This window comes from Columba livia, chromosome 7 (assembly GCF_036013475.1).
Source record: "Columba livia isolate bColLiv1 breed racing homer chromosome 7, bColLiv1.pat.W.v2, whole genome shotgun sequence".
In the NCBI taxonomy this organism is placed as follows: domain Eukaryota; kingdom Metazoa; phylum Chordata; class Aves; order Columbiformes; family Columbidae; genus Columba; species Columba livia.
In genome coordinates, this window is record NC_088608.1 from 19,633,850 (window position 1) to 19,661,815 (window position 27,966).

Below are 27,966 nucleotides of genomic sequence, written 5' to 3' on the forward strand. Positions count from 1 at the left end.
TCTTTTTGAAAAGCAGAATAGTTTCTACTAGATGTAAGACTCCAAATTATACATGTGTCACAATGATTTCTCCTATTATTTTTCTTGGTGTCCTTTGCATACCTTTGAACATCCTTGTTTAGGTCAGGCTTTATTTTAATTTTTAAATATGTCTTGATGACTCAGCATCACACAAATGGTGCTTCATCAGAGATTTTGTCAGAGCAAAGGGAACAGAAAACATGAAAAACTCTGATTTGAGTGCCTATTTTCTTGAACTCCAGGAAGGCTAGTAATAGAGTTGAAAAGCAATGGTAGCAAAGTTAGTAAATTACAGATCAATCCTTTCTCCTTTACAATAAATTACTAAAGTATGTCTTGAGAATTAATGTGTATCCGGGAATGCAAATATGTTCAGTTTGGAAGAGATAAAATTTATGAATTCAGGCAGGGGGAGGTATTGTGTTGTCAGGATTTCAGCTGCTGGATTTGGCACACCTGCTCTGAAAGCGGAGCGTGATCTTTACAAGTGCTGCCCTCTGATTGCAGCTGAGGCGGATCATGGCTGCTGGCAGCACTCCAGGTTTGCACAGCTCGTGTCCCCTTTGGGCTTTTTAGGGCTGCCACAATGCTGGCTAGATCCACTTACCTTCAGTGAGCATGAACTTTCACCCATGTGTACAAAGAAGAGGTGATAGAAATTGAGAGGAATTTCCCCAAGTGCATGGATATCCAACCAATTAAAAAACTTACTGCATGTTAAATAAAGGCTTTATTCTTTATTTCCCAGGTTTTAAGAAAACTATGCTTTTAAAAATGTTGGCAGTATGCTTGAGTTATTGCTGAAACTGTGGAGAGACTGTGAAAATACACAGATTATAGAATTCTGTATTAAGTAAAAGTAAAGCTTGACATAAGAAAATAGAATTGCAGGTGTGAAACTCTCACAAGAAATAACTGATTAGGGAAGCAATATGTTGTTCTTTTCTCAGAGTACAGCAAAAACTATCCAGTACATGAGCGTTATGTTGAAAAACTGGTTATTGAACACACTCAATTTCCTTATTTTCATGAAGATCACTCTTGAAATTTAGATCACTTTGTAGTACTATTGTCTTAGTACTTTGATGTGGTAATTAATGCTGGTTGCTTGATTCAGGAAATGTTGAAGTTTTAATGGCTCTCATTCTTTTTTTTCCCAAAGGTACATACTTCAGTGTATATATTATAAGGTACAAAAAGTATGCTCATTCTTCAAATATTAAGCATGTTTGTACCTTATATACCTTTCTTTGTTTGCTAGCTGGCAATATGAGGATTACTTATGATTTCTAAAGAAACTTATTCAAAGGTTTTCATGCAATTATATTTATAGTAATTTGGCTGGATTCCAGTATGTGTGAACTGGACAAGGGGATTGTGATTCTGGGGGATGTGGAAATGGAAGAACAGTTTGACCCAATATGATTAATGACAAAATGAAAATTATTCTGGGTTTGAACTTGTAATTTGTTTGAAACTTGGTATCTTTAAATGCTATTTTTCATTCTGTGTTTCTTTTTTTCAGACCTTTATAGTATTGAATAAAGGGAAGGCAATATTCCGATTCAGTGCCACCTCTGCCCTGTACATGTTAACTCCTTTCAATCCTCTTAGAAAAATAGCTATTAAGATTTTGGTACATTCATATCCTTTTAAAGTGATTAGTCTGAAACTGCAGCGAGTGAGATGGTACTTGGTATTTAAACCATTCTCTGGCACATGTCCCAGGCTCAATATGATCTGTAGTGCTTTGTTAATCTTTTCTCTACTGTTTCTGTCTTCTCTTCTTTTTCTTATTCCCTTTTTACATTTGTGATCATTACTGGGTCTTAATATAGCACTGTCAGAAGCCAGACAACCAGTTGTTGTCCTTTACAATTTATTCCTGTGTCTTCCCCCACCTATTTTTCCTTTCCCTCTTACTTTCCCTATAATCATCACGTTTTTTTCATCTTTTCCCCTCCTCCATGTGTTTCATAAACTGCAGATATATTGCTGAAAATACTTTCAGTTCTTCACTGATACTTTGTGTTAAAAATAAAATCTTTGATCCCAAGTTTGTGCTTGTGTGAACATTTAGTGAAAATACGGTTTCATTATTCCTTTTATGATTCAGATCATGATTGCAGAAGGATAGGTTGATAAAACAGCTTACGTTTCTTGGTTTATTATACATTCTCAGTCCTATATGTATCTCACCTGTCCATTTTATTTCTTGATTGTTATTGCATTATGCACTAGTAATCCTGTAGATGTTTTCATGTCAGTCATCAAGTTGGTTGTGAGATTTCCACCTTGCAGATAGAGAATTACAAAGTTAAATGATCATAATGATTTATCTATTATTTTGTCTTTTTCAGTGTTTTGATAGCTGACTATAGTAGGCATCCCACTGGTCTGATCCCAAATGCTGATATGAGCAATGAGTGCATTGATTTCAGTAAGTCTGCTTACTGAGGAACAAATGCGAATGTTTGCATGCTTACATTTTACAAGAGTCTAACATAAGCACACTGAAAGCAGTTTTGTGTAACACTACATGTAGGGATCCTAAGATCATGTAGAATAAGCATTGAAAGGATTTTTTTCAGACATGCTGTAAAGAAAGTCTGATAATTGCAATGGTTGTTATGTGTTGAGTGTTGTCAATGGGTAGCCTACAAATGACTTCAGAATCAATCATAGCCTGTTTTAAATTTGCTTGCTACAGGTGTCAATACAAATAACTATTTGTCAATTATCTGACACTCTGTAGCATGTCATAGAGCATTATTCAATTATATGGAATAATGGAAGATCATGGGACTGAGGTGGTGATGAAGAGCTAGATACCAAAGTCAGAATGTTAAAAAGATTCTTGAAAATTGTGGGAAGTTGTGTTCTAGTTATTTCTCCACTGATGAAAGCATAGTGAGGATTTGCAACTCTGAGAGGACATTTCATGAAAAAGGATTGTGAAAGCCTGCAAAAAGTATAGGCTTGTGAAACACTCTTATAACACATTATTTTTATGGTATTTAAAATACATTTCTTTATCTTCTACTCTGTTCATATCTGAATTATATCATGAGAAGCTTGATTCTGAATAAAGGATTTGAAATATATTTACTGTGGAGAAAACCCAAAGAATTGTTGAGTGTAATGCCACAGTTGTTTGACAGTTCAGAAGGCAGAGGTATCTACTGTTGCTTGAAGTTTTTTTTTCATTAATGTAGAATTGCAAAGAAAACTTGGTGAGGGGAACCTCACAGGATTTTCCACCCAGCTGTACTAGGACTTCTATTAAGGAGGACGGAGTGAACATGCATTTTAGGTACAGAACCTAAATAAAACTCTCCTCAAAATCAGGCTTTGTCCTCTTTCTAGTTTTAGCTGATGGTGCCATCATGTGGACACTTCGTGCATCATGCGCTTGGTTTTCATTTTGGTGGTTGGATTTTCATCTGTAAGAAGAATATCATCAGTCGTGAGAGTGAAAGGTGGTAGGTCCAGAGCAGTTCTGTTAAAAATCAATGAAGTTATTTAAGGCTTGGACCTATTCTGGAATGGCTTTTAGATTCTTTTTGTGAATATGATGTGTGTTCCTGCCCCTCCAACATTTATTTTGCAAAAGCCTTATATAATATAAAGAAAATAGTAATAAAATAATTATCTCCCTAAAATTTGCTTATGCTCTCTCCTAATGTGCGAGAACTAGTTTTCAATGTATGTATTATAATGATAAGCAAAGATGCTGAAACATGACAAATTTTATGGTGAAACATAAAAGAAGTGAAGAAAATGTATTTTTCTCTGTTTTGCATGCATGAAGTAGATCAGATTTATCTAGATCATCCAAAAAAATGCTTTTTGTGATATTCCACTAAATTAGAATCTACTACTTCAAACTTCCACATTTTTATTCAAAATAAAAAAATCTTCTAAGGTCTTCTCAAAATTAAGTGTTGTTTTTGTTTTAAATATCTCTCAGATTTTCTAATTTTAGTATGTGGTTGTTCTCTTTTAGCTCTAAAGCAGAGACTATGAAAGCTTTAACATATTCAGGGGTTTTCCCTGAATGCTAACAGAGCAGTGGAGGGATAAATAGCTCCTGATGGTGGAAATCTGCCAAAGCAGGGTGTTATTTGATATTCTTTTTATGAGATTTTCTGGCTTACATTCCTTAACTCTTGACCTACATTATTCAGCATGCTTATCATGTGCACTATTTTGACCAACTGTGTATTTATGACCATGAGTAACCCTCCAGACTGGACAAAGAATGTAGAGTAAGTTAAATGGATTTTCTTTGAATAATATTCAGTAATCTAAAATAAACTGCTGTAAACTATTTTATTTTAGGATGGCATCCACTAGCAGCAGATACCTTGTTGGCATATCCTTTCAACAGTTATTTTGATGCTAGTTTCTTCTGTGTAGTATTAAATACATATATTTTACAAAACTTTCTTCATTATAAGTTGTGCAATGCCCATCCACTGTTTGCAATACTAGATGGGGAATGTAAGAAGAGAAGCTAGTCTTCTGAACGTGCAAAAAAAGTGGATTATACGTACTTTCCACTTCATTCTATGTTATGTCTGTGCAAGGGGGCAGGGAAGTACACACTTCCATCTTTATTGCAGTAACCATTACATCTAAAAGGATCATCTGATGGTTGGCTATGATCACCATAGCGCAACTTGCCTTTACCAGAGACAATCTAACAATGGAAAGCTTGTATGAAAAATTAGCTATTAAAAAAAGTGTTTAAGTGGTTGGTTATTCTTCCTGTAGGAAGGGAAAAGGTCCAATATGATGCCAAATACTTGGTGCTGATATACAATTTGTGCATATGTTGTGAGAGCTCCAAGGCTGTAGACCACAGTGTGAAAAACCACTCTTCGTGATGCTTCATTTTTGCATTAGCATTTTATGCTTCTGCTTCTTCTTCATTCTTAACTGCTTTGGATGATATGTACTATTTAATCTTCAGTAATAACAAGTGAAATCATAGGGCTAAGTCAGTAGAGGAATTCTCATTTTTAGTTCAATATGAACATATATGTATTCTGGATGTCTAAAATATAGTAAATATTTATTAATGAAGATAGCTAGCTTGAATATTTCTTCATATCATTATATTGTGCCATTTAGGTGTACAATAGAAGTCCTTCTCATCTGTTGAGTAAAGTTGTGCAGGAAATAAATTTTTGGTTTAGTAATTGAACTGAAAAAATTCACATTGGAAAATTGGTTTCAGATTGGCTCAAATCTGAAAACCAGTTCAAGCCTTTTAAGCAGTTTGATTTGGATTATTTTCCATTAAAGATATAAATAAAACTAATTTTCAAGAGAATAGTTGGAGATAGAAAACTGAAATGACCCAGAATGCCAGAATTAAATATTTTTACATTTTACATTTCAACCACATTTTTTAGTCAAAATGAGTAGCTGACATTTATTGGCATTTGTAGATATTTTGGTTGTTCTTGCACGGGATTTTGCACAAGAAAACACCCATTTCACTCCAGTACTATGTGTGTCTTGTTCAAGGTGAACTGGTGAATACACCTACTCTGTAACAAAACAAGTGAGGGCTGAGGAGGATTGGCACATTGCCAGCTCATGATACTAAACAACGTTTCAGCATAAAAATAACATTGAAGAAAGAAATTTTTAGTCTGGAAGTCATTTCTGATATCCTACCCTAATCTGTGTGTTTTGTTATAACATGAATTCAGATCGGACATAAACATGCACTAATGAAGTAACCGGGAATTTTGCAACTGTCTCATTGTTATAGAGTATAGAATTTGAATTTAAGCTATGGATTGTCATTTAGTGTTATCATAATCCAAATTTGATTCCTGCTTCCTTATGGTATAAATTCTACAGATGTTTAGAGTTTGTTGTAACTTGCATTCCATTCTTATGCCACTTAAAGAAAATGAGAATAAAGCAACTACAGAGCATAATACGTAAGGATAACATGTATGTGTTTCTATAAACTCTGTCTTGCACATTTTCCTCAGATACACATTCACCGGAATTTATACCTTTGAATCACTTATTAAAATTCTTGCAAGGGGCTTCTGTTTAGAAGATTTTACATTTCTGCGAGACCCATGGAACTGGCTCGATTTCACTGTCATTACATTTGCGTAAGTCTTCTACTTTTCTTTTTTTTTTAATCTTTCTGATAGCGTGAAATTAGTGACTAAAAATTGCCTCATATTTTATCAGCCAGAACATTTGGAGCCTGGACTTCCTGCGGTTTCAATATGTTTCTTCTACCTCTTTTACACATTTTAGTATTTCTAACTAAGCATGTGCTGCAGAGGCCAGCATGGTGTGCCAGCCGTTAAGATTGTGAATGCCATCAGCCTGAGCTGTTCATATCCTGTCTTTTCTCTGCATACCAGCATTAAAGGAATTCTTTTGACTTCCAGCTATAAGCTGACCAAATTAGGTTTCAAACATCAAGCCAGTGTGTTTTATTTTGATAAAACTTAATTTTATTCTATGGCCAGAAGAGTATTTATAAAACAGGCCAAATACAGTGAATGGTGAAGAGGTCTTGATCAAAGACCCAAACAAATAGGATAAAATCTGCCTCAATTCTGAGTAACTGTGATTTAATCCTACAGGTATGTAACAGAATTTGTAAACCTAGGCAATGTTTCAGCTCTTCGAACTTTCAGAGTATTGAGAGCTTTGAAAACTATTTCTGTAATTCCAGGTAAGAAGGAGTTGGTGTAAGGTGTTAGGCCCCTCGTATCTCCAACTGTTATTTGTGTGCTGTCATTGTGTTTGTGTGTGAACTCCCCTATTACAGATATGTGACAGAGTTTGTGGACCTGGGCAATGTCTCAGCGTTGAGAACATTCAGAGTTCTCCGAGCTTTGAAAACAATATCAGTCATTCCAGGTGAGAGCTAGGTTAAACACTGAGGCTGACTTTTGTTCCACAAAGGCTGTACTCACGTCTTTAAAGCATACGCCTTGTTTGCTACACACAGTTAACAAAATATAAAAGCAGGAATCAATAAATGTAATTTTATTTAAATTGATTCTTGCTTTTCTTCTATTAGTTGTATTTTCTTTTTTTAAAAAAATCAGCCTTTGAGTTTAACAAATTCTTGCATGAGATATTTGCAGAAAACAGCCTATGTGATTTGCATCTTATGACATCAAGCTTTCCTTTACATGTTTCAAATATAAGTTAATTTTAAGCTTTCATACTGATGCAAATTTTACCATTTATTGCAGGCACTTAATATAGCAACTTAATTCAGTTTTAAGTCATGTATAAAAGGATTGAGCTCTAAAAGATAGCATGGGCCATGCATGGGGTATTGTTTTAAAGATGTCTTTCTTCTCCAAACCATCATCCCTCTTATATTGTAAGAAGACTATTATGAGGATATCATTCAAATATGCACTTATAGTGTCTTTACGATGGGTTTACTAATGCAGAATACTTTTTAAAACGTTCATATAAGAAAGGTTTGGGCAAGAAGCATCAGCAAAAGCAAATGATGCTTTTCTATGTAGGGTTGAGATCTAGCATGAATAATAAAATCACTTGTTTGGGCATAAACAATGTGTTTGGTATTATCTACTTTTTGTTTTTGTACATCACAGAATAAGCATAAACTTACGTCTTTTCGTTCGCCTTCACAAGTAATAAGGCTTTTCTTTAAAATTATTGTATCACCAATATTAGACTCATTTAGTTGTCATTTTGCATGAAATCTTTATCTTGTCAGGAAAAATCACATGATTTGTGTGTGTGTGTTTAGTGTCTGTTTAGCATCATAATAAAAATCTGTTCTCTTTGCAGGCCTAAAGACTATTGTGGGAGCCCTAATTCAGTCTGTGAAGAAGCTCTCGGATGTTATGATCCTGACCGTGTTTTGCCTGAGTGTATTTGCACTAATAGGGCTGCAGCTCTTCATGGGCAACTTGAGGAATAAATGCCTGCAGTGGCCTCCAGACAATTCTACTTTTGAAACAACTGTTATTTCCTACTTTAATAGCTCTATAGGTGAAAATGGTACATTTATTAATACAACAATGACAACGTTTAACTGGGATGAGTACATCGAAGACAGAAGTAAGAGTTAATCATATCATCTACTGCATTGATTTTCTGGAATTTTTTAAAACAGATACAAAAGCATCAATATCTTTCCATTGCAATTAAAATGGTGTAATCTGGCCAAGAGAAAGAAAAGCCATTTTGTGAAGTAAATAAAAGAACAGTCATAATGTAGTTTAATATATTATTGTACTTTGTACCAAAATATCTTTTTACCTTTTCCTGAATACGACTTTTAAAGTAAATCTGCATTGCAGCACAAAGCAATTCTTCAAGCCTCCTGAAATAGTGTGACAGTCCCAATATGGGATCTGAAATTGTATAACTATATTAGTGCAAGATAATGCCCAATATCATAAATCCACTTTTGAACATGGCATGTAAATGCAGCTGCATTGTTTCTTCTGGAACTTGTTGAGTGTCTCTGCACCACACTTGCGTGCACAGCACAGACATGTCTTTAGAAGAGTGCTGGTAATTTCTACCATGCTTCTTATTCTAGTAAAATAAGAACTAGATTCCATATTATGTATCTTTTAATTTGTTGCTTATAGTGGAAAATCAATAAATTAGGATTTTGGTCACCTTTGTACCTCATAATACAGTATTTTCACCATTTTATTTAATAATGTCAGTACTGTGTTAACAAAAAATGTTTTAAAATTCAGATGGAGCTACTCTCAACGTATCTATAGCATATTTCTTTTCTGTCTTTCACAATGGTAAATAGCTTCAGTCTCTCCTATTTATTTTCATGTATTTAGGGATTTAATTTTATAATTAGGCATAATCTCAGTCTTTTTATAAACTCTCTATAAAGGCTTTAAGTGATGATCGTATCCCTGAAAGCCGGGAAACTTCAGTTTAACAGCTGACTGCTTTTGGATCCAAGTCTCGTTGCCTTATAATCTCATATACTTGTCGTCTCAGCACACTTGTATTATAGTATCATAGTTGTCGTCTTGGAGAAGGTTTGGGATGATAACCTATTCTTAAAAACATCTGAAAAGCAGATTCCATTCCATTCCCCTTTAGCTGCTTCTGGTACAACGTCACACAAATAGGAACTTCTTCCTAAATATCTGATCTAGATTTTCCTAATTTGAGATTGACTATAATACTACTTCTCCTGTGGAGTTAGAAATAAGATAATCATAGATGCATTTGCATTAGTCTTCAGGGTATTTTTTAAACTTTTATATTCTTTATTTCTGGTCTTTTCTAAACCAAGCAAACCTATTTTCTGTTTTGCATTTTCTATACCTATTTTCACTTTTTTTTCTTATTTTTTTGGACTCTTCAATTAGTCTGGGAATTTGGTTTTTCTTTTTTGTTTGGATTTTTTTGATGAGATGCTCAAATCTGGTAGTTCCTTCTCTAATAAATGTACAAATTAGAAGTAATTGCCTCATCTGGAATATTCCTATAACACATTTCAAAATTACATAATTTTTATATCAGCATTCTATTGTTGATTCACAGTTAACTTGCAGTTCATGACAGTCACTGCATCTTTTTGCACAGCAGTGGCTGTGGCCAGACCCTGTCTGCTTTGCATTTACGTATTTGATTTTGCCTTGTCAACTGTAGCATTTTCCACTTGTCTTTGTTGAAACAAATCCAATTGCTTTTGGACCAGCTTGTCAGTTTGCAAAGGTCATTCTAAATTTCAATCATCTTCTCTCCTAGCTTAATGTCTTAAGAATACTTGATGCATTTTTTTTTTTTTCTATTATTTCATGTCTTGAGTTGGTAATGAAACTTGTTATGAAAACTATGTATAGCATGGATCCCTGGAAGATCTTCAGAAGGGTGCCCCTATGACACTGGGCCACTGGCAACTGCTCTCTGAGAATCTTGATTTTCAAGTATTTTGTGATGATTCCAGCCAGAACATATCTCCTTTATTTGTTTATGAAAGTGTCATGTAGGACTTGTACTAATGACTGTTGTCCTGTTATTTAGGTTGGCAGGAGACAGGAATAATTTTACATGTGGCATTTTTTTATAAACTCACATTGACTATTTTTATTACTTTATCATTGTCATCTTTGTGTTGAAAAAAATATTATTTAAATGTTTTCCAAAATAGTAGGCTGACAGTTGAGCTGACTGGATAGTTTAACTGGATCCTTTGCTTTCCAGAGGAGGAGCTATGCCACATCAGAATGTGAATTAGGCCCAATTTCAAAAATCCAGCTCGTTGCCTATCTACATCTTTAAACTTTTCAAACTTTTTAAGTAGAGGTTAGATCTCCCACAGTGCATGACTGTGTGAGCACTGGAATGTCTGAAAATCCACTGTTTTCTTACATCTGGTAATAGTTTGCAGATGCATAAGTTAGGCACATAATCTCTCTTTAAGAAAAATAGATTTTATGGTGTGTCTATCATATACTGGTGGTGACAGAACAGAAGCAGTCAAGAGGAACTGTTTGCAGTTCTCTGCTTGTCTCTTTAGCATTAACCCTCAGTTATAATAGTTCAGGCCAGCTAAACTAGTCCATGCCAGCTGGCAGTGAATCTCATGGAACCATCTGCTTCCTGGGAACAGCCAGAACATACCTAATTTTGGCAACTTTAGCTTAATATGCCACCTGACCCAAAAATCTCCACTAGAGATTCCCATTTTACCATAAGAATCCCAAACTAGGAATTGATGGCAAATTGTCTCTCCCTTTCTGCATCAAAGCAGAACAAAGGAAATAATGTGCCAGGGACTTCTAAGACTTCTGTCTCTTTAAATTATATTTTACTTCATTTTGATAGTTTGCCTATTCAACAAATTCTTATAGATACTTAAGTACGTTTCTCTGCTATAAAATTTTGTGTAGTAATTTTCTGTAATGTACAATAGAAGCTTGGTTTTTCCTTCAGCTGCTCAAGTTAAGATCCAGTTTCATGCTGCAAAAATGTCAGTACTTTTCCAAGTAATATTTGAATAAAATGGTATGTAATAAATAGTTATAAATTAATAACACTAAATGGCATATATCAGAATGCATGAACAAAGGCACGGAATTGCCCTCATCCTTTGCCTTGTTTTTCTGGTATTTGTTTACTCATTTGCTGATATATTAATACATAATTTGGTAATCCGCCTATTGCATCTTACTTATTTGGGAAGGTTACTGAGGATTAGCTGTACAACTTCTATTGTATTTTCTAAAGAAAGGCCAACTTCGAGACTCTATGGAAAGTCATTTTTCTGGCAAATCAGTATTTTCTATGCCTTTTTTTTTTCATTCCTAATCATTATGTATTGCAGTTAAACTGTTTGTGGCTCTGCTTATTTATTTAAAGTGTAAAAGCCTGTATCATTGCTCAGTTTCCATTAGATATAAATGAAGTCTTTCTCATCACCTTTTTTTTTTTTTTCATTTCTTTTAAAAAACAGGTCATTTCTACTTCTTGGAAGGACAAAATGATGCTCTGCTGTGTGGCAATAGCTCAGATGCAGGGTAAGAAAATGGTCATCATTTTTCATTATGCATCAATAAAAAATAATTAGCTACTGTGAGAAGGTCAGGTGGTCAACTTCAGTTTCAGCTGTACCGTAGATTTTCAATTACTGATGTTTTGCAATTGAAGCTATACCTAAGTATAACCATCTATGTGATTTGAGTTTACACAGGAACTATCTTCCGCATCTTAGGCTAATTTTGTAAAGGTAACCACGTGAATGTGATGTGCACAAATGTTACTGCCAGCTTGCTGACAAATGTTTATCATCAACCATACCAGTTGACATTCTTCTCTTGTATTGGAGGAGATGTGTTGATATGACAAATTGTGTGGAAGGGTAGATTATTATTAGTTATATTATTAAAGCATTGAAATATCATTAGGAAATTGAATTAAAAGCTGAAAACCAATAGTATATATACTTTTATTTTAGTTATGTAGAATAACATTTTACTTGTTCATAATTTCATTACTAACTGGTACTCCTGAACAATTTTGTGATTTACTATAGCATATCGTAATTTAGAGTAGTTGTTAAAAATAGCATTTCCTCTTCTTTTGTAGTCAATGTCCAGAAGGATATATATGTGTGAAAGCTGGTAGAAACCCCAACTATGGCTACACAAGTTTTGATACATTCAGTTGGGCATTCTTGTCACTGTTTCGATTGATGACTCAGGACTTTTGGGAGAATCTTTACCAGCTGGTGAGGACTTATTAAAATAACAGCACCATCACCAATACCATTATTACATAGTAGTTGCATAGTTATTTTCATTCACGTGTCCCCAAGGCCTTTGGAACAGAAATCATCTTTTATGTCATAAATCTAAGCTGTATGAAACAGTAGGGGCCTTGTTCATGATTTAGGTTCCCATGTGCTACTCAAATACATTATAAGAAATAGCTGCTATTTTATGAAGGGGGTTAAGCGTTATTGTTTCTTTTCACAAATGAGTAAATGAACTTAAGTTGTTAAAGTTTCTTGCCCAAACATGCAGTAAGTAGATGCTAGTTAAATTTTTTTGCAGTCTTGTACAAATTCATTGTCTTTGAAAGGTTATATCTCATCCCTGAACTACACATATCATTAACCTGAACAGGACAGTGATGTTGTCCAGCATAACATTTTGTATACTGCACTGTCTGTGACATTGTAGTTTGGGACTGATGAGACAAGAAGGTAAGATGCTGGTTAGTGGCCCCACTACTGTTAGATGTAAAGGCTTCTATCTAGACATACAGAGGGAGCATCAACTGCTACTACAGATTCTCATTGGTAGAAGTTCTGAAGTATTCAAGCTACAGAATCTTATTTACCTTGACAATAGTAGACATAAAACTTGGATTTTTGCACATGTATCCAGTATGTAATACTATTTGTATGTGGAAAAAGTAACTAAATAATCTTGTGCTAACACAAAGCAATTTCATAATGTATTTTTAGATTATAGCACAGATGCTACCATATTATGCAACAGTATTTAAAAGTCTACTAAAAATGTGTATTATCTCTTTTTCCCCAGACACTCCGTGCTGCTGGGAAAACATACATGATATTTTTTGTTTTGGTGATTTTTCTGGGTTCTTTCTACCTGATTAACTTGATTCTGGCTGTGGTTGCCATGGCCTATGAAGAACAGAATCAAGCAACTATGGAAGAAGCAGAACAGAAAGAAGCAGAATTTCAGCAAATGCTGGAACAGCTGAAAAAGCAACAGGAAGAAGCTCAGGTATCCCTGCGAAGTAAAATTCCTTCTTCCATTCGTGATTATGATTGGATGCTTTATTGTCCACATATGAAGATACTTTTGCTGCCTTACTCCTAATACAATATTACTTCCAATCTTACAAATTCCTTCGTTCTGCAAACAATTTTAATGTTTTTCATTGCACTATTTCTGCTAGCTTGAGATAACCTGTCAATTTATGACCAAAATGATAGCCAAGAAGCTAAAACGGAAATTAACTTTTTTACTGAGAAATTGAACAAGTTGCCCATAGTGCTTATGGAACCACCATCCTTGGAGATAGTCAAAATGGAAATGGTCCTGACTAACAGGTGACCCTGTCTGTGCCGGGGAGTTGGAGACAATGACCTCCAGAGGTTCCTTCCCAATCTCAGCTATTCTGTGATTCTGTAAAATGGAGATGTGTGGGGGAAAAGCCCAGGAATTCTGCTTATTTAATTAACAGAAGCAAAAATTCTATAGGTGCTGTGGGAGAAATCTTTTGCTTCAGCAACATTTGGCTTTTTCTACTCCTTCCCCAGCTCTCACAGCAGAAAGCCATAGTGTTCTAGTTTTAAAGAAAACGGGAAAAAGTGGAGAAACTGGAGGAAACACTTCTGTGGTACAGACATCATGATTACATACTGCTTTGAAATTCCTTTTCAGTTTTTGGAGACTCTGAAATCTTTAATAGGATCATTGATAATTTCTGCTTGGCATGTGGCCACATAGAGCAGAAGTTGAACCATGTCTTCCATGTAAGCACATGAATAAAGTCAGCAACAGGGATTCTTTTGGTTGGTTAGTTGGTTTGTAGGTTTTTTTTTTTACAACAATTTGTAACTAAATGTTAATCAAATGCTCCACAAATGTTTGACACTTCAAACAGCAACTAGACCTCTAATAGCCTGCAGTTCAGTTCAAATCTATGGTTATGATTTGCAAAACAGGGCTAAACAATTTTACACCAGTTCCTTAATAGACTACAGAGTATTCAAAATCCACCAAAATGGTGTAAGAAAGTCTTGCTTCCTCTTAACAGGGTTTTTTCCTGTTGTTTGAGATTCGATTCCTTACTTTTACATAGGTGAAAAATTTATTGCAACGTATTGCTTCAGTTTAAAACAGGTGCCTGGTGACTTGGGCTGCTCTCACCCCTGGTTTATGAAGCAGGGGCAAATTATGGTTCCTGTGCTATTTCACAAATTATACTTATGAAATGCTGGGTTCAGTAAATTGGGATCATTGCTTTTATATCAAAATTGTTATTTTTTAGGAATGACAATAAATTTAAAATAGTGAGTGGTGTATGTTTGTATAAATGTCATAAATTGCATATGTGCTTGTACACATAGGCAGCAGCAGCAGCTGCAGCAGCTGACGCAAGAGATTATAGTGGAGTAGGTGGAATAGGTGGATTCTCCGAAAGTTCTTCTGAGGCATCAAAACTGAGCTCAAAGAGTGCTAAAGAGAGGAGGAATAGAAGAAAGAAAAAAAAGCAAAAAGAACAATCTGAAGGTGACGAGAAGGATGGGGAAGAATTTCACAAATCTGAATCAGAGGACAGCATCAAAAGAAAAGGTTTCCGATTTTCCATTGAGGGGAATAGACTGACATATGAAAAGAGATTCTCTTCGCCACACCAGGTACCATAGTATTATTACCTCTTAAACACCTTTGCTATCTACTCATCATATAAACAAAACCCTGTAAAGTAGTTTGGTCAATTGTTGCAAAAGATACTATAGATTCTTGCATATCTTAATAAAAGTATGACCATGTTAATACTTGCAGCCAAAGATGAAACTGTAAGAATTTGAGAGATTTTGTTTTTATTCTGAATTTATGTGTAAAAAATCAAAATAATGTGTATTAATTAAAATGAGTTGTATTTCAAGTTTCTTAATGAAAATGGACCTGTCTCCCCATCAAGATGGATGTGTTCCACATGATCATGGATCAATGGCTTCAAAATTTGGTGCACACAGACAAAGGAATTTTCTGTTTTAAAAGAGAAAAGTACTAAATTTGGAATGCAAAACACCCAGTAGAAATTGCATAAATGTTCATATGGCATTTGACAAATTAATTGATATGAGACCATTAATTGTGTTATCTTAAAGAAGGTGGAATTATCTGTGGCAATTTGTCCTTGCATGTGTTCTCTTATATTGAAACACTAGTGACTCAGACTGCCATCTGCATCTCCCATCCAGATATTTATTTTATTTGATAATTTTGTTATGTCATCCCTTCTACAGTTTTCAGTGCTCCTCTTCATTTGCCCATCTCGAATTCTCCCCTTAGCACTTCAAGTCTAGATCCCATATCCATTCTATCCTTTTTCTGCCCCTTTGTGTGCCTCAGTATGCTTCTTCCTTTTATTCCCACCCTCTTGATTCTCCCTGGTCTTTATGACTTGCTTTCTCCCTCATTTTTGCTACTACTACTAAACCGATGCCTTCCTTTTAAAGCCTCTTCTATTACTGTGTCTGGAAATCTTGTTTCATCACTAAATACATCATGAGCATCCATATTCTCTTCATGTATTACTTTCTCCAGCTCCCATTCTCCAAGAAGCTCAGAGCTCTTCATCCAATATTTTCGTATTAAGGACTGTCCTCCTTAGACCAGTCTGTGGTGGTAATATAGTGTTTCTAGCTTCCGATTTCTGCCAAGCTAACTCCTCCTTCCACTTACTTCCTAATGTACTTCCTTTTTTAATAGTACTGCATCCTTCCTCCTCCCCAGCCTCCCTTGATCTGCCAACATTTTATGTTGTTACCTGTCTAACTTATCTCTGTAATGCTTCATTGCTGAATTTAGTTAGTTCATGATTCATTCTGTCTCATATAAATTTTCACATGGATATCCATTTACATCAACTTCATGTTGAAAACCTCTCTGATCCCTTAGGTGCATATTGTTGCTTGTGTCCTCATTCAAGCCGCAGCCTTATTCAACTGCAGCTCAATTCGTCCATGTTGTAAGAAATGAAGCATTCCTCATACAACTTTGTTCTCTTATCTTTTCATCTCCAAGTTCATTTACAGCTGTTTACTATGACAGTCTAGCAATCCTCCTGTCTCTGGTTTTCCAGCCCTGGTTCCTTTTCATTCTGGGTTCTAGCCACTAAACAGAAAATCCACTCACTGGTTTTTAATAACCTTTTCCTAGATAAAACTTGGGTTTCTATCTAGTCTTTGACATTTTCTTTGACATTTCACTTGCCTTTAATGTATCTGACCGTTATGTTCTTCTTGAAAACTTATTCTTCCTAACATTCATGATTTCTTCCCCTTTCAATTCTCCTGGTTTAGTTGTGCTTTAGAAGATCCTTTTACCCCTTTGACCGTTTTGTCAGGGATTTCCACAAGGACTTTATCTAGTTCCTTCTCTCTCTTTCTCTTGCCTTTTTTTTTTTTTTTCTTTTAAACTCTGAACCCACAACTGTGAATCATTTTTAACTTGGACCTCTTTCCATGTCCCAATTACTGCTGTATTAGTCAAGAATGTTGTTGCAAAGGGCAATAACCTACCTCATTGCTTTTACCTAATCTGCTAGGAATTGTATCTACCTAAAGATAATTTTTAATACCATAAAACATACTGTGCCTAAAGTTCTTCCCAACCCACCTTGCCTACTCACAGTAAACAAGTCAAGTCCCAGCTTTGACTGACCCATGCCAGCATCCATAACCTCCCGTTAAATTTTCAAACTAGTTTCTTTGAGCTCTTTCTGGTATGCTGCCCCTCATGCTTGGAAGAAGCTCCTGTGAGTTTCCACAGAACACTTCATTGCTTTCCTCAAATCCCTCTTTAAAACTCTCTTTTACCATGCTGCCTACAGAAAGCTTGACAGGGAAGTGACTTCAGGTGAGCTAAGACCACTGTTTATCAAACCCATCGATTTTACCTCCTTGTATTCCCTTCTCTTTTTGTATCCATCTGTTGTGTTACACTTAGATGATAAGTTCTTTGCAGAGTGCCTTTTTGTTCTGCATTTTGCAGTACCCAGAACAATGGGGCTCAGGTCCATAAAGATAAGTTGTAAAAGAGACACAAAGACACTGCTTTGTTATGTATCATCTCTGCTGTTCATAGACGTCTTGGGTGAAGTCAGATGCTAATGCTAATCAGTCAAGAGAATCACTGACATGAATTAAAGTTAAGAACATGTATAATTATTAGAAAGATTAGAGTATTATTTTGACTCTGATCCTGAAAAGATCCTCCCATAGCAGAGCACTTACATGAGTAAACTGATGAAGACATGTGAGACTGTTCATACAAAATTACAGGAATATCTTTGCATATACAGTTAGCTAAGACTGTAAAAAAAACGAAAACAAAACAACAAACCTTATTGTGGCCTATGTGAGTAGTATCTGAAAAAAAAAAAAAAGTATGTTTTTCAAACAGTATTCGGGAGCTACCTCTGTGTGCAGACTGAGTCACAGGAAATTTGCCTAAAATTTTATTTACTCAGCCTGTCAGACCAATGCCAACCTGGGGTAAATAGTGTCTAGATGTGCTTACTCGGTTTATGAACAGTTGGTACTAAACAGGCAGAATGGCAGAGGAAACAATTCTGTCAAGCAGTTTCTTTTACTCTAATTAAACCAATTGATTTCATATATCAAAGTAGTAAAAGAACTAGTCTTTGTCTGTCACTTATGTGCTCTTTGTTTACTATCCAAATGGGAGTGGAGGAGGGGGGCTGAACCAGTTTGTTTTTTTTGTAGATGACCTTACCCTTTAAGACATATTAACACTGTGGCTTTTGCCCCTGTATGATAACATTCTATTTATAAGGATTTTCATGTGATAATCATTGTTTTTATTTGCCTACAGTCTTTGCTGAGCATTCGCGGCTCCCTGTTTTCCCCAAGGCGCAACAGCAGAACAAGTCTTTTCAGCTTCAGAGGTCGAGCAAAGGATGTAGGATCTGAAAATGACTTTGCTGATGATGAGCACAGCACTTTTGAAGACAATGAGAGCAGAAGAGATTCTCTCTTTGTTCCTCATAGACATGGTGAACGGCGCAACAGCAACATAAGTCAGGCCAGCAGGTCATCCAGGACAGTACCTCCACTTCCAGCAAATGGGAAGATGCACAGCACTGTGGATTGCAACGGAGTTGTGTCTTTAGTCGGTGGGCCGCCAGCTCTGACGTCACCTACAGGACAGCTTCTGCCAGAGGTGATGATTGATAAAGCAGCCACTGCTAGCAATGTAAGGAAGTCTGCAATAGCTCAGGCATGATGTCCTTTCCCTGTATCATCAGCCACTGTTTCTACAAAATTTAGTCACTTGGGAATTATTCCCTTTCTGAACAAGCTGTGAATGCTCCTTTCATATATTCCAGTCATAAGCTAAAGTAGAACCTGAAAATATGTGCTAATTTACTGGGAATTAACAGAATAACATAGTAAACTATTGAATAAATGTAGTATATTTAGCCTTATAACCATTGATTCATTATGCTTACTGAAGACTTAACTGGAAGATTCTGTATTTGTATATCAGACAGGATATCATAATGAAAAACCCTATAAATCAGTTATATTTACTTAATGGAATATATTAAATGAGTATTTAATGACCACATAACAAACTTTTGATATGACACTGATAGTACAACTTACATGGGTTGCAATAGTGTTCCTGTCACATAATTATTCTAGGCTTTGGTTGTTCTTTATTTTGAGATGTCAACATTATTAATTTTTGTTTGTTTGTTTGAAGACATGTGCTAGGAAATTCATAATTTATTCTAAATCAAGAGTTATCTTAAGAAAATATACTTGCTTTGTGCTTTTACTGCTGGCTGCATGGGCTGTGCATTTTCACATTTGGAAAAATGCTTCACCACCTAAGTAGAAAGATATTTACAGCAAAGCTCATTGAGAAGCATTGTGGAACTTTTTGTAGTCTAATAAGAGTTTTAAGTCTAAAATCTGTGTTAATGTCTCAGCCCTCTTTCAGCAAAATACTTAAAAACATATTCTTTAAGCACAAGAGCCATCCTACTGATGTATTTGGCTATTTCCTATATACAAAGTTAGGCATACATTAGTCTGTTGCAAAACCACGACATAAATGGAGCATGGTGCAGAAAAGTAGAGTGTTTTAAACCATTATAGTTTTATAACAACTTACAGTGTTAACAGTCGATAGGCTATTTAATCAGTATTTTATTTTCAGGGAACTACTACAGAAACCGACTTAAGAAAGAGGCGGTCTAGTTCTTATCATGTTCCTATGGACTACCTAACAGACCCTAGTGCAAGGCAAAGAGCAATGAGTATAGCCAGCATGCTTACAAACACAATGGAAGGTATGTAACAGAGAATTTTTGTATGATGATGCCATAAAGTGCTATTAAATGTGTGATATTTTAAGGAGTAGTGGTATTTTAAAGCAGCTGTCTCAGCCCAAAGGTTACAAGCAAGATGAGATTTGTACACAGAAGTAGTATTTTTTTTTTTTAAAGATGGACTGATATATTTGGAAAAGCAGTCAAGCTTTCAATACACTAATAGGTTTGAGGTGGAAGCAGCAAAGTTTGAAATTAAATCCAAGCGTGAGTCTCCAGAGAAGTTATGCTTTGCACTAAGAGCTCTTTTTGGATTGCTGAAATGACTAGGCTTCTTGCAGTAGAACAATCTCCCTCTACCAATTCACCAGACATTTTCACAAAAGAATTACCATGTTTTTCTTTCTGTAAGGCTAAATGCAATCAATTTGAATAACAGAATCAAGTAACTACTTGTAAGAAACGGCAAAACATTACTTTGAGGCTTAAATGGCTATGTCCAAAATGGCAAATGGGAAGGTAATAATGAGCAGTTTTGCACATGTGGACCATAACACTATCTAAATAGATGTCTGACTTCACATTTGTTCTAAATGTTTATCTTTCATGAGGAAAATTTTAAATATTTTATTAATTCTATGTATAGAATCATAGAATGGTTTGGGTTGGATGGGACCTTAAAGGTCATCTAGTTCCAACCCCTCTGCCGTGGGCAGGGGCACCTTCCACTAGACCAGGTTGCTCAAAGACCCATCCAACCTGGCCTTGAACACTCCCCAGAGATGGGGCATCCACAGCTTCTCTGGGCAGCTGATTCTAGTGCCTCACCACCCTCACAGTAAAGAATTTCTTCCTAATATCTAACTGAAATCTACCCTCTTTCAGTTTAAAACTGATACTTGTCCTGTCACTGCACTGCCCAATAAAGGGTTCTTCCCCATCTTTCCTGTATGCCCTCTTTAAGTACTGGAAGGCTGCTATAAGGTCTCCCCAGAACCTTCTCTAGGGTAAAACAACCCCAGCTCTCTCAGCCTGCCTCCATGGGAGGGATGCTCCGGCCCTCTGATCATCTTTGTGGCCATCCTCTGGACCTGCTCTGACAGGTCCATGTCCTCCTTATGTTGGAGGCCTCAGAGTTTGACATAGGTCAGCTGTCAGGGGAGCTGAGTAGAGGAGTAGAATCACCTCCCTCAACCTGCTGACCACACTTCTTTTGGTGCAGCCTAGGATGAGACTGGCCTTCTGGGCTGCCAGTGCACATGTTGAGTAATATTCAGTTTTTCATCCACTGATACTCACAAGTCTTTCTCCCCAGGGCTGCTCTTAATCCATTCATCACCCAGCCAGTATGCGAGATTTCTAAGACAAATTTCTATTTTGCATCCCATGTAGCATTTGCTTATGAATGGGTATTTTATCTGTTTAATATTTAGTATTCTTTTTGTATAAAATTTAAAATTTAATTATAATTTCTTTTGACAGACAGTAGCCTTGGTTTTAAAAGGTATACAGTATCAAAACAATTTATCAACAGTACCTTGGAAAACAGCATTTAGGCCTCAAAAAAATACCCAAGTGATACTGCATGAGAGAAATATGTTTAAAATGTTATTTTCACTTTCCTCTCTAGAACTGGAAGAGTCCAGACAGAAATGCCCACCGTGCTGGTATAAATTTGCTAACACTTGCTTGATTTGGGACTGCTGTACTCCCTGGCTGAAAGTCAAACATATTGTAAATTTGATTGTGATGGACCCATTTGTTGATCTGGCCATTACTATCTGCATTGTCCTGAACACGCTGTTCATGGCCATGGAGCACTATCCAATGACAGAACAGTTCAGTGGTGTGCTTTCAGTAGGAAACCTTGTAAGTCTTTCATGATGTACTATGTATGTCAAATGCATTTTTCTTAAATAGTTCTTTGTGACCTATGTACTACATGTGTCTAAAAGAAAATGTTGACTAGATATTTATAGGCTTGGGATAGTTGAAGATAAATTAAAGCTTTACTGAATCCCTCCTTGTTGATATTTGTGGATTTTGCTACTCTTGTTTTATCAAGCAAAAGATAGTAAGATTTATTGAGTTAATATGCATTTTGATTTTTAAAACCTTCAGCTTCTGTCATTAAAGCTGGTTAAAGAATTGATCCAATATTTTTTCTGGGCTGGATGCTCACAAATCATAAGAACTTTCACTTCCATTTCCACACCTGTTCCATTCCTCACTAGCACCTCCAGAGGTGCTGGGTGTTCAAGGAGTTGTATAGGGGAAAGACCCAGTAATTTTGGCACATACACTGCAACTCCACAAGAAAGAGTGAAACGGCATGACAGTGCCTTCCACAGGCCATGCTGAAGAAGAATAATTCTCCTCAACTTTCAGTATAATTTTTTTTCTTAATAACATAATTGTCCCTCTCATGAACTTATTTTTAGCCCTAGAAGCTAAAAGATGTCCCCAGGGCAAATATGAGATCTAGGGAGGAAAAACTGAGCATTAAAATTAGAAGAGATTCTGTGTATCGGTATTTATACGTGCATATTAGCAGTCTAGATAAAAAATATATTTTTCCCATTTACCTCTTTTTCTTTAGAAACCAAACATTGTGATGCGTATGTAAGCTTCAAATCTGAATTTAATTCCTAACCCCAATATATGGCAATATAGAGAAGCTATTGAGATTTAGCATGGACTGCTTGCTGAAGATACAACTTACCAGAAATGGATACCACTAGTTTTATTTTTTTAATATTTTCTCATTTAACTATACTAAGAAACTGTATTTTCCTTGCAGGTGTTTACTGGAATTTTCACAGCAGAAATGTTTCTCAAGATAATTGCCATGGATCCTTATTATTATTTCCAAGAAGGCTGGAATATTTTTGATGGTTTTATTGTGAGTCTTAGTTTAATGGAGCTTGGCCTTGCAAATGTAGAAGGATTATCTGTCCTTCGATCATTCAGATTGGTAAATATACTAAATAAAATAAGTTTCTATTTTACATTTTTGTATTTGTGCATGAATGTTGTGCATTTTTTGTTGGTACTTTAAATATTTGCCTAAGTCAGAATATACTTCGTAAGGACTTACAAAATATGAAATTGCATACGCACTAGATGTCATGTATCTATTATGTCAAGCTTGTTTTACATATCATCTTAATAATGTCTATTTCTTTTTCAAGATATTGTCAACATCAATTCTGTTATTGCAGTGAGTGTGCTTTAAGGATTAACATTTTTTAATAGTAGTATCTCTTAGAGTCTTGTTCTCCATAAATGAGGGAATAAAAAATGCAAGAGCCACAGGTCCTCACTATCTGTGACTGAAGATTAGTAAATCACTTAGTAAATAACAGATTAGTTAATAAAAGTTTATTGACAGTTTTAGCTGGTAGAGTTCCATTACCAGTTGGTTTACGTGGTTCATTTTAGAAGAGAGTAGTTTTAAGATTTTTCTTTCTATAGGGATTTCTCATCACTAGCAGCCTTCTTAGGATCCCCTGCAAGGGTCCGTCACTGTCCAACAGCTTTTCTGGTCGGAAATCACTACAGAATCTCTGTCTGTTGTTAGATGCCTCTATCATAAATAGGAACTTGAAAAACCTTGGTCTTGCTGAAGATTAATGCTTTCCTTTGTCTCTTTTTCTCTGTGTTGTATGACAAACTTTGTAAGACAGATTACGCTTATTTTAAATGACAGAAAATATGTTGTTAAAGATACTTGCAAGCAACTCGTATGCCTGTCATTAACAAATCTAGCTTGTTTCTCTTTTTAGGAAAACCATTTCTTCCATCTCTCGGCCAGTTAAGATGAAAGTGATCTGCAGGTTGTCTATACACTTACAGTCCTGTTAAACTGATCACATTTCACATGTGCTGGTTTACTTTTAGTAATATTATCTTAGAGTTAACAAAAGGAGAAAGGCTGTTTTGTCCAAATTTTCCAACAAGCACTACTTGTTTATAGATACCTAAAGTCAACAAAAGAAGCAAAGTCTGAATTGGAGTCTTTGTGGTAATTGAAATGAGCATAGAGACAGTATTTTTGACTCCTTATGACTTGAATCAGGACTTACAACTGCTGATGTCTAGTATTCTACAAAGAACTGGAAACATAAATTTTGTAACTGAAGTTTCTAAAGGTTAAATGAGATATGATTTAAACACAGGGTAACCAAAATATGAAATTTATAGCAATAATTTTATTACAATTAGTAACATGAATAACTGTATACTATTCTTCTGTTTTTCAGCTTCGAGTTTTCAAACTGGCAAAATCTTGGCCAACTCTAAATATGCTCATTAAGATTATTGGCAACTCAGTGGGGGCTCTGGGGAATCTGACCCTGGTGCTGGCCATCATTGTGTTCATTTTCGCTGTGGTGGGGATGCAGCTGTTTGGGAAAAGCTACAAGGAATGTGTCTGCAAGATCTCCAGTGACTGTGAACTTCCACGTTGGCACATGCATGACTTTTTCCACTCTTTCCTGATTGTATTCCGAGTGCTGTGCGGGGAATGGATAGAAACCATGTGGGACTGCATGGAGGTTGCAGGCCAAACTATGTGCCTTACAGTCTTCATGATGGTCATGGTGATTGGAAACCTAGTGGTACGTAATCAGTAGGGAATTTAAAAATCTATTAGAACATATTTCCTATTTTTTGTGATTTAGGAATCAGGGATGAAGACTGGAGAAGGACTTGAGCAGATCATGTAATTCATTTGCCCTTTCTCTAAATCAGATTCCATTATACCTTGATCATATATGAAAAATGTTTGTCTACCTTTTCTATTAAATCTTCAGTGAGTTTATAGCCTCTCTAGTAAGATCACTGCTGAATTATGCTTATAGCTAAAAATCCCCTTAAAAACCCATCTAATTTAAATAACTTTTCACAGCCAATTAAACTGGCTGGTCTCAACAGTGATGGAAAACAGTTGGTCTTCTTGACTACATTTATATTACTCAAAGGCTTACTGTCTCCACTCTGTCTTCTCTTTCTGAAACAAAATAAGGCTAGCTGTTTATTTTTTTCTCATAGGCAATGATTTCTAAACTACTTATGTCTTTTGCCACGGGCTTCTGGATTCCTCCCAAGCAGCATTTTGGATAAAGACATAAGTACTGAATAACGTGGAATAATTATGCTTCCATGTCTTACACCTAACTTTGCTTGTGATGCATCCCAAAATGATGCATGATGTTTCTGTACCAGCATTGCTTTTCTGAGGCAGCCTATCTGTCCTTTTCTGCAGTACTTCCACCTGGCCAGTTTTCACACCTTCTGCATATGTACTTTTCATTTTTCATAACCAGCATTTCCACACTAGTACTTCAGAATTAAATACCATATTGCTTTTGAATTGTTTCACCAATTTACCGTGGTTATGCCCACTTGTAGTTCTTGCTTTTTGAGTGCTAGCATACTTTCTCTTTTTAGTATCATCCATGAATTTTAAAAATATGCTTATTCACAAGCATAAATATCAAATTTAACCAGAGTAACGTGAGACTCCTGTGGTATACCTCCTAAAATATTCTGCAAGTTTGAACAGGAAGAATTGACAAATATCATTTAAATATGACTTTTAATCAATTTTGCACATAGTCTGTTATCATGACATGTATTCAAAATTTCTCTTGCATGTTTGTTAAATATCATGCAAGAAAGTCTGAAATAATTTCTTAAAACTGAGGCATATCACATCTGTAGCCTCTTTATCTCTTAGCCAGCTTTCCTGCCTAAAGCAAAAATAGACTGAGATGTTCTTGGCAAGTATGTAAGTTTATTATATTCTGAATTAGAGATACTGAAACTATGGTGTTTTGAATGGTAGAAGACTGGAGTCTGCCTGCATTTCCCTCACCTATGAACACTACAGTGGATGCAGCTTGCATAACTTACTAAATTTTGTTGTATCTTGCCTCCTTATGTCATTCTCCATTTTGAGGAGCAGACCTGCACTGCTTCCAGTGTGGAGGATAAAGTCAAGGAACAGCTCAGATTTTCACCTATATGAGTCAAGTTAAACAACCTAAAATTTTTTTTTGCCAAGTTGTAAATAAAATATGGGGGATAGGGATTATGGACCGGAAAAAAATAGCAGGAAGAAGGGTTGAAATAAAGTGCAAACTGTGAAATAAAAATTATATCATTTCAAACAACTGATAATGGAATTACTTTTATGACTTAAAAATAAGAGATCCAGTGTATTTTCTCTTTACTGTCTTCTAGGTACTCAACTTGTTTTTGGCCTTGCTGCTGAGCTCATTCAGTTCAGACAACCTTGCTGCTACTGATGATGATAATGAAATGAACAATCTCCAGATTGCTGTGGCGAGGATTCAGAAGGGAATAGATTATGTGAAAAGAAAAGTGCGTGAATTCATCCAAAAAGCCTTTGTTAGAAAGCAGAAAGTTTTAGATGAAATCAAACCTCTTGAAGATCTAAACAACAAAAAAGACAGCTGTATTTCCAACCACACCATAGTAGAAATAGGTAAAAACCTTGCCTATCTTAAAGAAGGGAATGGAACTACCAGTGGCATAGGAAGCAGCGTGGAAAAATATGTTGTTGATGAAAGTGATTACATGTCATTCATAAACAACCCAAGTCTCACAGTGACAGTACCAATTGCTGTTGGAGAATCAGATTTTGAAAATTTAAATACAGAGGAGTTCAGCAGTGAGTCAGACCTGGAAGAAAGCAAAGAGGTAAGACTGTTTCTATATACTTGGGTGCTTTTCTTTTTTTCCTGAGGTTACTAGTGTTGAATTAAAATCTCTCTTTAATTTCTGTATAATGGTGTATACAAACTTGTAATTATATTTAAGGTAAATTGATGTAAGGTTGTGTGTTTTGAATGAGATGGTAGTACCGTGTTGCATTTACAGTAATAATCAAGATGCGGAAGACAATTTTTTTTTTAATGAATAATTTTTTCTGTTTTATTTCATTAAATCATTAGCAAGAAAATGAACCAACTTAATAGCCCTGGGTACCAGAAGTCTTACAAAATGTGTGGGAGTTGTGCAAGTTTCTCTGTGCTTATTTCATCAGTGCAGTTGATGTACTCCCGGCTGCTTTCTGGAGTGCCTCCTATCAAATTGACAGCTCATTCTAGTGCATTCAGCCTTTTTGATACAGTCAAAATATATCTGGATACATCACAAGTACATTTGAATACTGGACCAGCATCATTAAATGATTTCATATAAATCACTAATAACCCATCTGATAGTAGCGAAACCACTGAATAAGTGAAGTAATGACCTTATGTTAAAAAGTTACAAAGCTTTATATCGCAGTATAAGATCCTTTCATATGGCCATCCATTTTTATTTTCAAAACTTCAAGATACTTGAATTTGTTACCTACTCTGACCATAACAAGATGTAGCTCTTTCTGGCACAATGTGGTGCCAAATGGACAAGTCCAAGATAGCAGTTAGCGAGTTGTTATTGTCTTAACCCAGTGCTCTGTCCTGCCCAGTTGTACATGGCGGAGGCACACCGCCTCACGTGGAGTAAATCTGTGCTCTGCTTAATACCAATGCTAGTTAATTCAGCATTGGCATGGGTATTTTTGAACAGCATAGCATGCTGTGGCGTAGACATAAACTAATACAAAGGTTTTCATAAGTGATTTCCTTGCACATGTAATCTGAGGTTATAAACTTGGTTAAGCTTCTAGTAATTCTCACTCCAAGATCCTTTGTTGTACAGACTGCACCACACACAGTCACATTTTCTTGTTTCTTATCAGAAATCTCTTTATTATTATTTCAAAAACTTTTTTTTTTTTCATATTTTTTGTATTGGTATTTATCTTACTCTTCAAAACCATGACGTGGGTATAGACAAAGCAGAAATTGTAGTGTTTTAACCTTTAATTGTTCTATGTAATGATGAGGGTGATAATATGGAAGTTTCTGGTTTGAATGTAGGATTTTGATTCTATTCCATCTTTCTACATAGGATAAGAAAAGGAGTCTTTTTCACGCATCTTTACACCACACAGGCCTAGTGCATTGTTCTGTCTTTCCACTGTTCTGCTGTTCCATTGTTCTATTTTCCCATTGTTAACTGTTTCAAAGCTTACTGTTGCCAAAGGAGCAGCAAATTCTGCTGCTAATCTGGTCATATTCCAGCTATCAGTGAGATCACGCATAATGACGGCATATGACAGTGATGGCACAAGCTATTTTTCTGTCTTTTTGTAAATCAGATCATTTAGTGGTATAGGCCTGGTCCTTCTGGGATTAGTCTTCTTGCTAATCATGTTCAAGTCCACCTATCACTTTCAGCCTTTTCCCTGCTTTGCAAATAATGAGAGAC

At 35.7% G+C, this 27,966-nt stretch overlaps 1 protein-coding gene across 4 annotated transcripts in view; it reads left to right on the top strand.

The window, feature by feature from the left end:
• LOC102092265 (sodium channel protein type 2 subunit alpha) overlaps positions 1-27,966 on the top strand; it is a 75,771-nt gene that overhangs the window by 22,943 nt on the left and 24,862 nt on the right. For 2 of the 4 annotated variants that reach the window (XM_065068714.1, XM_065068715.1), the window contains exons 3-17: positions 1,547-1,664; positions 4,199-4,289; positions 6,036-6,164; positions 6,651-6,742; positions 7,846-8,118; positions 11,501-11,564; positions 12,133-12,274; positions 13,095-13,301; positions 14,654-14,944; positions 18,153-18,533; positions 19,506-19,638; positions 21,248-21,486; positions 22,418-22,591; positions 23,880-24,236; positions 25,864-26,343. In XM_065068714.1, the coding sequence (XP_064924786.1) occupies positions 1,547-1,664; positions 4,199-4,289; positions 6,036-6,164; positions 6,651-6,742; positions 7,846-8,118; positions 11,501-11,564; positions 12,133-12,274; positions 13,095-13,301; positions 14,654-14,944; positions 18,153-18,533; positions 19,506-19,638; positions 21,248-21,486; positions 22,418-22,591; positions 23,880-24,236; positions 25,864-26,343 (3,171 nt within the window). Of the gene's footprint in view, positions 1-1,546; positions 1,665-4,198; positions 4,290-6,035; positions 6,165-6,650; positions 6,743-6,838; positions 6,931-7,845; positions 8,119-11,500; positions 11,565-12,132; positions 12,275-13,094; positions 13,302-14,653; positions 14,945-18,152; positions 18,534-19,505; positions 19,639-21,247; positions 21,487-22,417; positions 22,592-23,879; positions 24,237-25,863; positions 26,344-27,966 lie in introns of all 4 variants that reach the window. The other 2 variants (XM_065068717.1, XM_065068716.1) reach the window with 2 other exon arrangements.